Source organism: Fusarium flagelliforme (genome assembly GCF_020744385.1).
Source record: "Fusarium flagelliforme strain FIESC 12 MPI-CAGE-AA-0113 chromosome Unknown B0J16scaffold_3, whole genome shotgun sequence".
Taxonomy (NCBI): Eukaryota; Fungi; Ascomycota; class Sordariomycetes; order Hypocreales; family Nectriaceae; genus Fusarium; species Fusarium flagelliforme.
The window spans coordinates 1,532,516-1,545,086 of record NW_025763505.1 but is presented as its reverse complement, the minus strand read 5'-3'; the positions used below and the strand labels follow the sequence as shown (position 1 = coordinate 1,545,086).

Here is a 12,571-nt window from a genome sequence, read left to right as displayed (position 1 = left end):
GTAATTGTGATATCACGTGTGCGATATCGAGATTAGTAGCCAGATGCATGATGACATTTTATAGATATGACGAAGTGCCACACTCTTTCGTTCCAGTTGCTTTAGCTTGCCTTAATGGGATCCTGACAGACAAGCTTGCATTACCGTTCGCCAACTGCATGTCAAGCGGGCTGGGCGGGGTATGGAAGTGTTATCCTGACGCAATGTGGTTGAGACCAAGCTGATGGTCGGTGAAGGATTGGGGTTATTTTTCCCTTGTTGAAAGTCAAAGAAAGGACGAGTTGGGTTACACGCAAACGATTCATTACTTTTACTCTGATGGCTGACGTGTCTGAGAGCCAGAGTCCTAAAGCTGTGATACACTGATGGTTAGACGATATCCTCATCGAGCTTACGTGGGATCAATGGCTCAACGGGAAGGTTTACAGAACGAACTGCGATGATTCCACTGTGGTCTGAGCTTACTTTAGCTTTGTATAGCTAGTTCTCCGTCGGTCAAGTATTGATTTCTTGTATATACCGGGGCCTTGGTTCTGGTGTTTCCAATTGTTGAGAGAAAGCATAAGCCCTTGAAAACGGGATTAGCGTTCTACAAAACTCGACCATGTGCCGTGATGTGTCGTGTCAAAGCCGAGTGGCGATATTCTAGGCCGCACAATTGCCCCGATGTTGAGAAATCCCATGGGGTTTATGGAGATGCTCCAGATATTCAAATCCACTGTTGAGATGGAGGTGAAGACGGATGCTAGTTCTTAGCAAGTATGGAGCCGCAACCAGACCGTAGCTTTGCCTCTCTAGCCAACAATGAACTAAACTACTGTAATTTGTTTGCTACAATACACTGCAAAAGAAACGAGGATTGGATGTTACGTATTCGATCGCAATACGACTCAAGACTTTTCCATATCTCTATGAATGGAGGTTGATGGCTAAAAATATATGGATCTTATTTTAGTCGATGGGCCCCCCTGCTGCTGCGCTTCATGTCGAATCAGATCTCCCTATCTAAAACGCACGCGACAGCTTCTCTCTCGTTCTTTGGTGTATTATTAAGGTGACTAATGAGGGGAAAGATTCTGATATTCGGTACTGGCGGACTGATTGAGCTAAGAATGCCGAGAGAGGCTGAGCAGTAGGTAGGTAATGTATGAAACTGAGATTTAGATTGACCTGGTGAAATAAGCGCCGACGAATCCGGTCGCTAAAGCTATGCAGAAGCCCCTTTTCCATCTGCCTCTATTGAAAGCTGGGTCAAGGTTTTCTTCTTCTGCTCTAATGAGCATGTTGAAGTGAAGGTATCCATCCTTGGGCACCCAACGGGCAGCAAGTAAATGAGACTGTTTTAATAATAGAGAGAAAGAAATGAGACTCTGATTTCAGCCAAGGAAGCGAGACAAGTAACCCAGGACGACGTGTACAATACAGTACAGCCAGCATTGCCGTGCTGTTCGTGAAGAAGACGAAGCTAATTACTGTGGACTCGGATCCGAAGTCGCAAGATGGGCTGCGTTCCAGTGTCTTGTTGTTACCTGAACAGTACAGTACAGTAATAGGAGTACGTCTTATTGATATCAGAAGCCAAGGTTTGATGAGGTAACTTCCATTATGTGAAGATCCCCGTTCATCGGATCGATCAAACATCCAGCTCCTTCCATGAATGTCAATGGCGCTGTACTTGGCTCAATTACAGCGGCGTTCTACTTGAAGCTAGCTACAGCTCAGCGGTCCCAGCAGCGTCGTCATCCCTGTAGCCACATCCCCAGGAAGCTCCCGGGTCCCATTCCAGCTCATATCCAATCCTCGGGCCCTGTACTAGCGTCTTTTAAGCAAGGCAGGTACCGTCGCAGGCAGCCCATAGTAGCCCAAGCGTCGGGTACCTTTCCTGCTGCTAGACGGTCCAGGCTTTTTTTTTTTTGTGGTTGTTGTTGTTGTTGCAGTGGGTGGCTCTGGATCTGGGTCAGTTTGCTTTTTGGTGGTGGTGACGACCTGGGAGAGGCCCAGCCCAGCTAAACTACTACTAGAGGGCAGGTGAAAAAAAAAATCCCCCTCCCCCTTCCGTTCTGAGAAAACCTTCAACCCTTCAAACTCAACCCGACGACGACCGAGACGAAGACGTTATCCTACCTAACGTTATCAACGCCGTGTTAGCCTACCGCCAACACGTTCTGCGAACTTATTCCAAGCCGCCCATCTTCGTGAAGAGCTGCTTTGATTAACCCTGCTCCGCCATTTGCCTTGGCCCCAGACGACGACCGACGAACCACCGTGTCCGTCCTAAAAACCCGACTCCAAATTCCCTGATCGCGCGCCCGCTTGGCTGCCCCAACACAAAATACATACAATACAGAAAGACGACGATAGCTTCGACGACGAGAATATCACTTCTCATCTCTAAATCCGACGATCGAGTGGCCTCTCTGCTGCCCTCTACTTGTTTACTATACAAAGGCGACGAAGCGTCACATATTTGTTGACGCATACTCATTATCTCGGACGAGGATAAATAACAAAATCTCGCGCTGACGGTGTTTTGTTCTATTCTCCTCTTTGGCTTTGCCCCCCCATTTTCTGACGCTCTATACCTACCGTCTCTTCCTGGTACAGCTATCAACAACCAAAGCCGGTGGCCCACTGCGGCAACCACGACGACGACTGTTTTTCTCCCTGTATTGGACGTGATCTGATTGCTTCTTTGCAATTCAATTCATCATCGACAATTTGCTTGATTAGCTTCTCCGCTGTTGCTTTAGCTTTCAATCCTCGAAAGCTAACGCAAGCCTCTCTGATAGAGAGACGTGATCCCTTCACGGGTAAGTTGCCATTTGGTGCGCCCCATACATTGCTCCCTCGTTCGTTCGCCGCGCCGCGCCGTCTTGTCTCGTCTCCCCTCTTGTTCCCCTCCCGCACTACCTACGCACCTTGTCTGGCTTCTCCCCTCCAAATTTTCGGGCTTTCCTTGCTGTTTCCACCATCGCAACGCAACCCATCTTTTGCCTCATATCCATCGTCAAATTTTCACACTTTGTGTCGGTTGAGGCGTTTTTACGAGTTTGGAGACATTTTTTCACTTCCATTTGTCCTTTTCCTCCGTCTCTCTTTATTTTGTGTCTTATTGTTCCTCCGGTTTCACCGGCTGACTCGGCCAGGTTTTTGTGAAGTGCATATATCCATTTGCTATCATATTCCACTCGACAAGTTACCCCCGCAGTTGTTCTGATTAGGGATCTTGACTGCCGTTTTCCTCCTCCCCCACGCGACCCTCCCTTATTTCTACCGCGGGTTCGCTCTCGCCAACAAATACCTTCAAAATGGCAGACCAACACGAGGTCGATCTCGACTCTATAATCGACCGGCTACTCGAGGTGCGAGGTAGCCGACCCGGCAAGCAAGTCCAACTCCTTGAGGCCGAGATCCGTTACCTTTGCACCAAGGCTCGTGAGATCTTCATTTCTCAGCCCATCCTCCTCGAGCTTGAGGCTCCTATCAAGGTATGTTCTCGATCTGACCCAGCCGACCCAGCTTGAGAAACACAAGAACCTCACTGCTGTTATACTGGGCTCTGCCGCAACCAATTTTTTTTTTATATTTTTATTTGCTAACTTGTCTGCTTGTGCCCTCTTTAGATCTGTGGTGATATCCACGGACAGTACTACGATCTTCTCCGACTCTTCGAGTACGGTGGCTTCCCTCCTGAGGCCAACTACCTCTTCCTCGGTGATTACGTCGACCGAGGTAAGCAATCTCTTGAGACTATCTGCTTGCTCCTCGCCTACAAGATCAAGTACCCCGAAAACTTCTTCATCCTCCGAGGTAACCACGAGTGCGCCTCCATCAACCGTATCTATGGATTCTACGACGAGTGCAAGCGTCGCTATAACATTAAGCTGTGGAAGACTTTTACCGACTGCTTCAACTGCCTTCCCATCGCTGCCATCATTGACGAGAAGATTTTCACCATGCACGGTGGTCTGAGCCCTGATCTCAACTCTATGGAGCAGATCCGCCGGGTTATGCGCCCTACTGATGTGAGTAACCGCTACTCTGCGCAAAGGATGGGCGCACTGTTGTCTGAGTGTCATACTGACGGTGTTTCCAGATTCCTGACTGCGGTCTTCTCTGCGATCTTCTGTGGTCCGATCCCGATAAGGACATTACTGGATGGAGCGAAAACGATCGAGGTGTTTCTTTCACATTCGGTCCTGATGTTGTCTCGCGTTTCCTCCAGAAGCACGATATGGATCTCATCTGCCGAGCTCACCAGGTTGTTGAGGATGGCTACGAATTCTTCTCCAAGCGTCAGCTGGTCACACTATTTAGTGCGCCCAACTACTGCGGCGAATTCGATAACGCTGGTGCTATGATGAGTGTTGACGAGAGCTTGCTGTGTTCTTTCCAGGTAAATAACGAGAAGGATGACCCTGGTGTGAAAGATGCTAATACTTTTCCTTCACAGATCTTGAAACCCGCTGAAAAGAAGCAAAAGTATGTTCAAACGGCTGGCAGCGCAAGCACGCCAACTACCTCATCCCCTTCCAAAATGAAGAAATGAAGAATTTATACCAACAATTTTTGCTTTCAACAGGTTCGGCCGACGTTAAATGATCACATCCTCGACCGACGTGGATGACCACCGCGACGAAGAACGAATGACTCGACTCGGGACTCGTCTCGATCGAAGCGCACCCCCAATCTCCGCCGTCTCGCAGCTAGCCTTGCCACCCGAGGTGGTAAGGAACGTTGGTTCACTGGGAGGGTGACGGAACTTAAGAGGCGCCGGACCGCGACGCTGACTTTTGCGAAACCCGAATCGTCTCTAATGCCTATATGCGAACTTGATAACGACAAACGGCTGTTTCTTAGCTCCACAGATAAAACATTGACAAAACTTGTTTTTTGAGTTGCACACAGTTCTCGGATTCCATGCATATGATCCACGGGACAGACGATCTGATGCCATATGTCTGCTCCGCGTAGGCTGGCCCGTGGACAAACGCAGTTCGAGAGGCTGATATATCTCTCACTTTATTTTTTGTGATGACGAGGATAATCCATCGACGGCTAATCTGGCTGGGAGCGTTTTAACGGTCATGTTGCATTTCATGGACGAGGTTTGTGTGGTCTTATTCGTTGCTCGAGGGCAACCTCTGTATACGTTTTGTGCTTTTAGTTCGGGTTGGTGAGGGAGGAGACAGCGTTGCTTGATTTTTCTGAGGGATATGAGAGCAGGTGGAAGTGGACCAGGAGGATAGAAAATGTTAATTGCTGTACGAATCGTGGTTTAAAAAAAAAGATTTTCGTTGCATTCCTAAGAACCGTTTTGTACACTGGATCTTGGCTTCCGTTCCAGATTTTGAGCACCGAATCGAGTGCACTAACATCCTGTCGTCTGGTATGTCTTTATCGTACACAGGTGAAGAAGATGATTGTTTCTATCTATACTCGAGCGATCAGTAGTAGTATGCTTCAAGTTCTTGATTTCGGCATCGGTCTGGATACCGAACGCTCATGGCAAGATCTAAAGCAAGGCATATCGTGAACCTAGGTATATATATATAGACAACTGTTCGTTATTGACAGTCCTCACATTTCTTCTCCTCGGTGTCAGTTGTCTTTTCCTCGACTGCATCCTCCTTCTTGCCCTCATCCTTCTTCTTTCCATAGTCCTTATCTACATGGCCCAGATCTCTGTTCGGTTCAATGACGTCTCTCACTCTCCTCTTGAGTTCCTTTGTCTCGGGAAAGCCGCCATCTTCACGTCGGTCCCAGAGAGTCTTTGTAGAGGCAGTCTCGGCCCCCGGAGCCTGGTGGGTGATGGTCACGATAAAGGTACCGCCAGTGGAAGGCTGGAGAGCGACTTCACCGAGACCTGTAGAGAATGTGGAAAGTAACTCTTGAGCATACTGGGGGCACGTCAGCCTTTTATTGCTAGGACGTATCATAGATAGGATCAAGGTAGACTTACATAGGCCGCTCTAAGCATCCATTTACACTGCGTGCAAAACTGGATGGAAACGCGGGGAAGAGGCGTTTGGCTGGTCATGCTTTGAATGTCGATGGTTGGTAATTTCTATGCAATTGGTTCCGGGAACGTCGTGGTCTATTCTTGGCTGGACCGGCTCCGATTTGACTTTTCTTTCTTTTTGGCTGCGGCGTTCGGCTCAGATTTTCGGCTGTAGCAATAACTCAATGCCTTTCGGTAGCGGCGATCTCAAAGTTAGTTGTGACAGGTGAGAATCGAAGGAATATTCAGGAGTGAAAATGAGAAAGATAGATGAATGGGTTCTTCATATAGGAATGATGTCAAATCTATAAGTAAATAGGCATATGGACAAGTTGGTGATTTAGAGCTTCTCTGCCCCTCTTTAAGGTAACTTAGGTACGATGTTGGCTGATATGATGCAAGCCCCGCGGTCGAGAACAGTCAGGTCGACCTATCTAGATGATCCACTTGACTCGAGTCGCTCTGGGCGGAGGCTGACTGGATGATTGAATTGGACTGAGCTGAACTGAACTGAACTGAACTGCGTTGGATCGGGTGGGGTCGGACGAACGCAAGCAGAATCAGGTCAGGGTCGGGTCTTACGAATAAATGGGGAGAAGAAAGGTAATGATTAATAGACGGTGGAAGTTGCAACATGGAGTTAATAATATAGGTGTACTATCTGGAGATTTATGGCTAACACCAAAACGAAGGCTAATTATATACACACATACATACATGCAGCAGGTACTGATAAAATGGAAGAATTAAACTCGTCGAATCATTGACAAGAAGTATAAATTGGCTTGGGAAACGTACACGACATGGAAATGATACCTATGATAACAGAAAAATGATGATAAAAATTGGGAATTATTACATTCGCGCAAGAGCCCGATCCTTAACCGTTTCTTTGAACCCAGACCCAGATTTAGACGCCCCTGGTGGTGTTCAACCTCCCCTGCATGGTCTCATAGCAACACTCATGTCCCATCCAGCAGGAAGAAACAAAGCATGCGCCGAGACAGAATTAAAACCACCGTCAACTATAGTTAGTTCCCCTTGCTCTTGCTGTTGGCTTTTGTGACCCGCTCAAATCGCATCTTGGGGTATCTCGATCTGGGTCCTTATGATACAGCTGGATCATGTGGGCAAGGGCTTTCTCTACCCTTCTGGCGCTTCGTCAGTGGGACAAATCGTTCCTGACAGCTTCCCCCAGTGACTGTCGTGGTTGTCGTTGTGGTATCGCTAGCAGGCGTTTCGGTATCCAGGGCCCATTTCGCCGGTGTTGTCCGAGTATCCCATACTCGGATCTCCTTAATTTACTCCCCTTAAATGCGTCACAAACATATCAAAATTGACTGCGGCCCTCCTCCAATCGCTGAATCATCGTCGACATTGCGTAGTAGTTGGTTTTTGGTAATCGGTAGTGAAGAAAAAGAATGACAACGACTGGTATTACATGACCACACAGCAGCCACCAGATTGTTGCGGCGCGTAGGGGTCCTCGCCCTTGGGCACAGCGCCCCAGACGGAGGGAACCATGTAGTCCCGAGTGCCATTGCAGTAGGCGATGATGCTATTGCAGCATATTGGTATCTGTACACAGGCGCGAAGTGGATTTCAACACGGGCGACATACCTCTTTGATGCTGTGCTAACGGGAATGCGTTCTCGCTCAAGATCCTCGCGCAAGCGGTTGTTGAGCTCCGTTAGCCGTCGGAGCTTCAGATCAGCCATCGACTGCTTGTTCTTCTTGATTTGCGAAGGGTCGCCGACATCGCGAGAAGTGTACTGAGGCATCTTGTAATGGGTTGCCGAGGCGAATTAAGTATGGGGTTTAGCGGAAGAGTCGCGGCGATTAGGCGCGCGAACGTTGAGAACTGCCATTGCGCGAGGTTAGCCAACTGGAAAAGCGATTTCGAACAAGATTCGGTTCGTGATGAGAGAGTCGCGACATAGACGAATAGCGGACTAAGGTACGAGATGAATGTGTTGCGTGTCAATCGAATTTGCCTGGGCCGATGCCATTGGGAGCGGCCAGTTGAAGTCGAAAAGTGTGTATTGTTCATCTCATTGTTGATTTGGTCGTTGCATCGCGGATCGCCCATGTCGCTCACCCCTAACCAACGATGGCGAGACGGATTCGATTGTTCGAGATGATAGACTTACGGAGAGTCGGGCTCGAGTCAAATGAATGACACTGAGTGAGCTGAAAGCTTGCGAAGAAGCTGAAGACGCGGACGAGAATGAGAGGATCGACGGTCGAGACGCTATTCGGATGTCGATGTTTGGGTTGAACGGATATGTGAAGGAAGAAGAAAAAAGGGTCCGTCGAGGCCAGGGAAAGTGGAAAGTGGAAGTGGAAGGGTAAAAGGTAAGGAAGGTAAGGTTTGGTGAGGTTTGGTGGCAGAGAACAGGAGCAGGAGCGGGAGAATGTGATGGGAAGGACCCGGGGGATGTTAGCCTGGTAGGGGGGGAAACTGCACCTCACTTCACTGAGTGGAACCTCCCCCGAGCTAGAGTCTAGGTAGAGACCTGACTTGAGTGTACTGTACCTACTGGGTAACAGAAAGATTGTCCTCTTAGGCTTAGGGTGTCAAAATAAAATGATCCAACTGCTAGTCTGCGCTAGCATAAAGCGACTGAAATATTTCGTCTTTTATGCACTCGGCGGTCAATTCTTCTGCTACCTCGATGTGTACCTACCGCTACCGCAATCTACGGCCTAGTCCATATCCAGCAGGGTTTAGTTAGAGCCAGTAGTGGAGTCATATCAGCAGCGGATTGACCAGTGATTGCCCGCTTGGGGGTTGAGTTACTTGGATGCACGGATTTTCTGAGTGGCTCGTGTAGTGCGGGAGCCCTGGCAGCAACTGGGGGGAATAATGGAACCTTGCTAGGAGTAGGGGCCCTTTTTGCGGAAGGACGCTCCAGTGCTGCAGCAATCCATGGATGAGAGGTAATAATAACAGGAGCACGAATATGCTCGGACTCTCTCTGTTTGCTAACAGAGAACATAACACCAACAACATACCAGGGTTGAATGGACTCGCTCCTCTGCATTTCAGTTATTATGAGGCTGGGCTGGCTACCATGAATAGATAGGCAAATATAGTGAAACTCTGATGAGCGCAACACTCTTTCCAGCAATAATTCCTCCAGTCCCGATGAAATTTGTCTCGTCTCCTTATCCCCTTGATCACCTCAGCCTCTAGGTCTAGGAGCCGAGAAGCTTGCACCATTGGCCATCAGCGGGGCTGCGGAGTCTGTCTAATCCCCTTGGATCCAAAATCAGGACTCCAATCCGTTTACGTTCAGGCTTGTCATTTTAGCTGCAAAGCTACAGGCACTTGATATTGCCTCTCAAATTATGAGGAGAGGGACCTGAATCAGCAACCCTCCAAGCCAAGAAAGTGAGTGCCTACAAAACTGGACAGGAGATGGATGGCTGGGAGAAGGATGCAGCTTAGATGCTTGATTGGCAATGTACGGATACATATTAATTGTATCTTGCACCGTTGAGAACAAAAGCAAGTTCTAGAAATGACACCCACATTCACTTCTAGCATGTTTCAATTAGCCTATCCCAGATTCCCATTACAGCTTTTCACAGGATCGCTGCAAAGCCACAATCAATGCATCTTCCGGCAATCTCTAGGTATCAGCAAAGCCCAGCCTAGACGAGGACATGTTGATGGAAAGGCACCTATTGTATCCGTACCTGGGCAGCTCGGGTACATACATGCATGCACAACAGGTACAGTACAGTACGTACAAGAAGCAATTGCCGCTAGGTAACGAGGAACGAAGACCGAGCTCTTGATCTCGTCTCGACCGCTTGGTGCAAGCTTCGAGCCGATGGTAGCAGTGCAGCATCCGAACCGTCCACAGACTTTTTTTTTTGTGAGCCAATTCCCATAATTCTTTGTGAAGATCATGTTCGAGACACTCATAGTTTCCGTTACTGTCACTTCCCGCTCTCGGAACGCTGCAGTAGTGGCCTGCATACATAAAGGGGCTGCTTTCATCTGTGGGTTAGTTAGGGGGGCACCTCTAATTGACTTGATTTGACTAGACTAGACTGTGCCTTTGCAGATACATATGCCATCATCCAAGACATAGTGAACGAAAGCGTCCATTTTAAAGCATTAAAGAGCACTTCTGATAGACTCGGATGTTGTTTTCAGAAACAAAAACCGTCAATGCATTCAATTTGTTTCTCAACCCCCCATCTCGGTTATTGCATCCAGGTCTTAAATGACATGCTAATAAGCTACTAGGTAGCTAGGAGTCCGGGATCTTGTGCAAAAGAAGTCCAAGTCCAGCCAGCCAACAGAGAACGCTCCACTAGAAGTTACTGGGGTTCGCGTCGTGATTAAGATGAGGTCTGTCTTGGCGACACAACAAAACTCCTCCCCAGAAGGATTGATGCTCGTTCTCGTTCTCATGGTTATTGCCTGAAGAAGGGCTGTGTAGCCCTGCACGATTGTTGTGTTCCGTTTCGGATTGATGTGAGTTGTTGCATTCAAGCTGGGGCTCAGCAGCCTCAAATGCTCACCAGAGAGTGAAACAATTCTGTATCAAGATGGATATCCATTACTATTGCTTTTGCCTAAACCCTGAATGCTCAACGGCTCTGACTCTCAGCTCTCTCTCCCATATCGCCATGTCTCGGTAGCATATTCCGCTTATGAGCTGATTTGCTGTGACCTCGATTAATTAGATGTTTTTGTATCTGACATGGGCCGAGCCAATGCGTGCATTTGCGGTCCATGTACCTGCTTTTTACCCCTGGCCGGGTTACCATTATCGGCTCGTTATGTGCATCCGTACTCATTTATGAGCTCGAACGTCGCAGGCTCGGTTAATTCCCTACCTATTCAGATGTATATTCACTGTACAGCCAACGCCATAGAGCTGGGACCACCTGACGCCATTGTCAAGGATATCACCTGTTGATGAGTACTGTACGATCATTACTGAGGCGACTGATATTCAAATGCAATATCTAGTAAGAACCGTTGGTTACTCTCCTGTGATATCCAATTGCATTCATAGTCTGCGTCACAACCATCTCTTCAGTATCCTACTTTATAGAACATATCGTCAACTACGAAAAGTACATGGCATGTTCTGGACAGAAATTAGCTCCAAGGAATCTCCGATCTAAATTTCGGATACGATTCCCATATTTCTACCAGACTCCGTGGATTAAGTACTCCTCTCATCTTAAGTTGTAACGTCGCCTCCCCTTGATCATGGCCAATTGGAAGAATATGTACAGAGTAGAGATGATGGTTCTCTAGGTATGGATGGTAATGGCCATAGGCTTTACAGGTACGGATGTTGAATTGGAAGTGAACAACTAAATTTACGCATCGGCTGTGACAATCCTAATGCCATCGATAAACTGTTGATGCCGCATTTCTGCACGATCAAGCTGACTGGGAACCATTAAAACTATCGTTATATGTATACCTATCCAAATTCTGAATGCAGTAGCGAGATCCCTGGAATGATGGCCTTTCACTCGGCACTCGAAGTGGCTTAGAACCTTCCAAAATTGTTCTACATCTCCAAGTGCATCGCTTCTCGTTATATCTATTGACATTCAAAGAAAGATTTGAGATACTGTTTTACTATGGTTGCACATGTAAAATCAACACCTCTGGTAATACTGGGGGGAACCTAATGCCTCAGAAAGCGAAGTCAACTAACTAAGTCACACATTGAACCTCACTTATTAACCATCCACCTTAAAATTCTCATCTTCATCACAACCACGTTAAAAATGCAGTCTCTCGAACTCACTCTCATAGTCGCTGCGACTCGCAACATGGGCATCGGCGCCCACGGAGGGATGCCATGGCAAGGCTTGCGCAAGGAGATGAAGTACTTTGCGCGTGTGACGACAAGACTGCCACCACAGGTACTGCTCACCCGTACACATCATAGGCCAAACGACTATCATAAATGCTCAGGATCGGATAAGAACATGCAAGGAACTCTTTCTAACAACCTTCAGGCTCCCTCATCATCTCTTAATGCAGTCATCATGGGCCGCAAAACCTGGGACTCAATCCCCACCAAGTTCCGCCCTCTAAAAGACCGTCTCAACATCGTCATAAGCCGCTCCGCGCCCTCGCAGCTGCCCGGGACGGTTGAGTCTTCCGAGCCTGTTAGAGTCCAATCTCTCGAGCTTGCTCTGCAGTACGCTCGAACTCGCAGTGACGTTGGCCGCGTCTTTGTCATTGGGGGTGCACAAATCTACGACGCTGCTCTCAAGCTGCCTGAAGCACGACGCATGTTGCTGACGAGCATTGAGCGGGACTTCGACTGCGATACTTTCTTCCCTGTGGATTTGAAGGATGGGAAATGGGAGAAGAAGACCAGGGATGAGCTTCAGCAGTGGACGGGTGAGGAGGTTGAAGAGGGTGGGCAAGAGGAGGCAGGAACCAAGTATGAGTTTCAAATGTGGGAGAAACTTGACTAGGCACTTGAGGTAGATGAGCATGTAGACTCGATGCTTTCATTTCGTGAGACGGGATATCATTGAAAGGACCTATTCATAAACAGTTTTCATGACACA

The 12,571-nt window shown here is 48.1% G+C and overlaps 4 protein-coding genes across 4 annotated transcripts; 2 read left to right on the top strand and 2 right to left on the bottom strand.

Annotated features, from left to right (window-relative positions):
* Nucleotides 1-3,191: 3,191 nt before the first annotated feature.
* B0J16DRAFT_95327 (Metallo-dependent phosphatase-like protein) lies at nucleotides 3,192-4,576 on the top strand. Its single transcript, XM_046134748.1, has 4 exons — nucleotides 3,192-3,488; nucleotides 3,624-4,025; nucleotides 4,097-4,396; nucleotides 4,454-4,576. The coding sequence occupies exons 1-4, from the start codon at nucleotides 3,309-3,311 to the stop codon at nucleotides 4,547-4,549; spliced, it is 978 nt and encodes a 325-aa protein (XP_045984422.1). The 5' UTR covers nucleotides 3,192-3,308; the 3' UTR covers nucleotides 4,550-4,576.
* Nucleotides 4,577-5,551: 975 nt separating this feature from the next.
* B0J16DRAFT_95276 (Rdx family-domain-containing protein) lies at nucleotides 5,552-6,230 on the bottom strand. The gene is made up of 2 exons (XM_046134746.1): nucleotides 5,963-6,230; nucleotides 5,552-5,900 (listed from the first exon to the last, which is right to left on the bottom strand). The coding sequence occupies exons 1-2, from the start codon at nucleotides 6,038-6,040 to the stop codon at nucleotides 5,568-5,570; spliced, it is 411 nt and encodes a 136-aa protein (XP_045984421.1). The 5' UTR covers nucleotides 6,041-6,230; the 3' UTR covers nucleotides 5,552-5,567.
* Nucleotides 6,231-7,252: 1,022 nt separating this feature from the next.
* B0J16DRAFT_95299 (GGL domain-containing protein) lies at nucleotides 7,253-7,941 on the bottom strand. The gene is made up of 2 exons (XM_046134747.1): nucleotides 7,622-7,941; nucleotides 7,253-7,559 (listed from the first exon to the last, which is right to left on the bottom strand). Exons 1-2 carry the CDS (start codon nucleotides 7,780-7,782, stop codon nucleotides 7,439-7,441), a joined length of 282 nt encoding a protein of 93 aa, XP_045984420.1. The 5' UTR covers nucleotides 7,783-7,941; the 3' UTR covers nucleotides 7,253-7,438.
* A 3,832-nt stretch (nucleotides 7,942-11,773) lies between these two features.
* B0J16DRAFT_264798 (dihydrofolate reductase-like domain-containing protein) lies at nucleotides 11,774-12,475 on the top strand (the record flags this gene model as incomplete). The annotated part of the gene is made up of 2 exons (XM_046123372.1): nucleotides 11,774-11,911; nucleotides 12,008-12,475. The coding sequence occupies 2 exons, from the start codon at nucleotides 11,774-11,776 to the stop codon at nucleotides 12,473-12,475; spliced, it is 606 nt and encodes a 201-aa protein (XP_045984419.1).
* Nucleotides 12,476-12,571: the final 96 nt, after the last annotated feature.

Excerpts from the sequence above, each read along its gene's own strand:
- B0J16DRAFT_95327 (XM_046134748.1), top strand. The coding sequence starts at position 3,309 with ATGGCAGACCAACACGAGGTCGATCTCGACTCTATAATCGACCGGCTA. Across the intron at positions 4,026-4,096 it reads GGGTTATGCGCCCTACTGAT|ATTCCTGACTGCGGTCTTCT; the intron begins GTGAGTAACCGC and ends CGGTGTTTCCAG. Across the intron at positions 4,397-4,453 it reads GCTTGCTGTGTTCTTTCCAG|ATCTTGAAACCCGCTGAAAA; the intron begins GTAAATAACGAG and ends TTTCCTTCACAG.
- B0J16DRAFT_95276 (XM_046134746.1), bottom strand. The coding sequence starts at position 6,040 with ATGACCAGCCAAACGCCTCTTCCCCGCGTTTCCATCCAGTTTTGCACG. Across the intron at positions 5,901-5,962 it reads GGATGCTTAGAGCGGCCTAT|TATGCTCAAGAGTTACTTTC; the intron begins GTAAGTCTACCT and ends ACGTGCCCCCAG.
- B0J16DRAFT_95299 (XM_046134747.1), bottom strand. The coding sequence starts at position 7,782 with ATGCCTCAGTACACTTCTCGCGATGTCGGCGACCCTTCGCAAATCAAG. Across the intron at positions 7,560-7,621 it reads GTTAGCACAGCATCAAAGAG|CATCATCGCCTACTGCAATG; the intron begins GTATGTCGCCCG and ends ATGCTGCAATAG.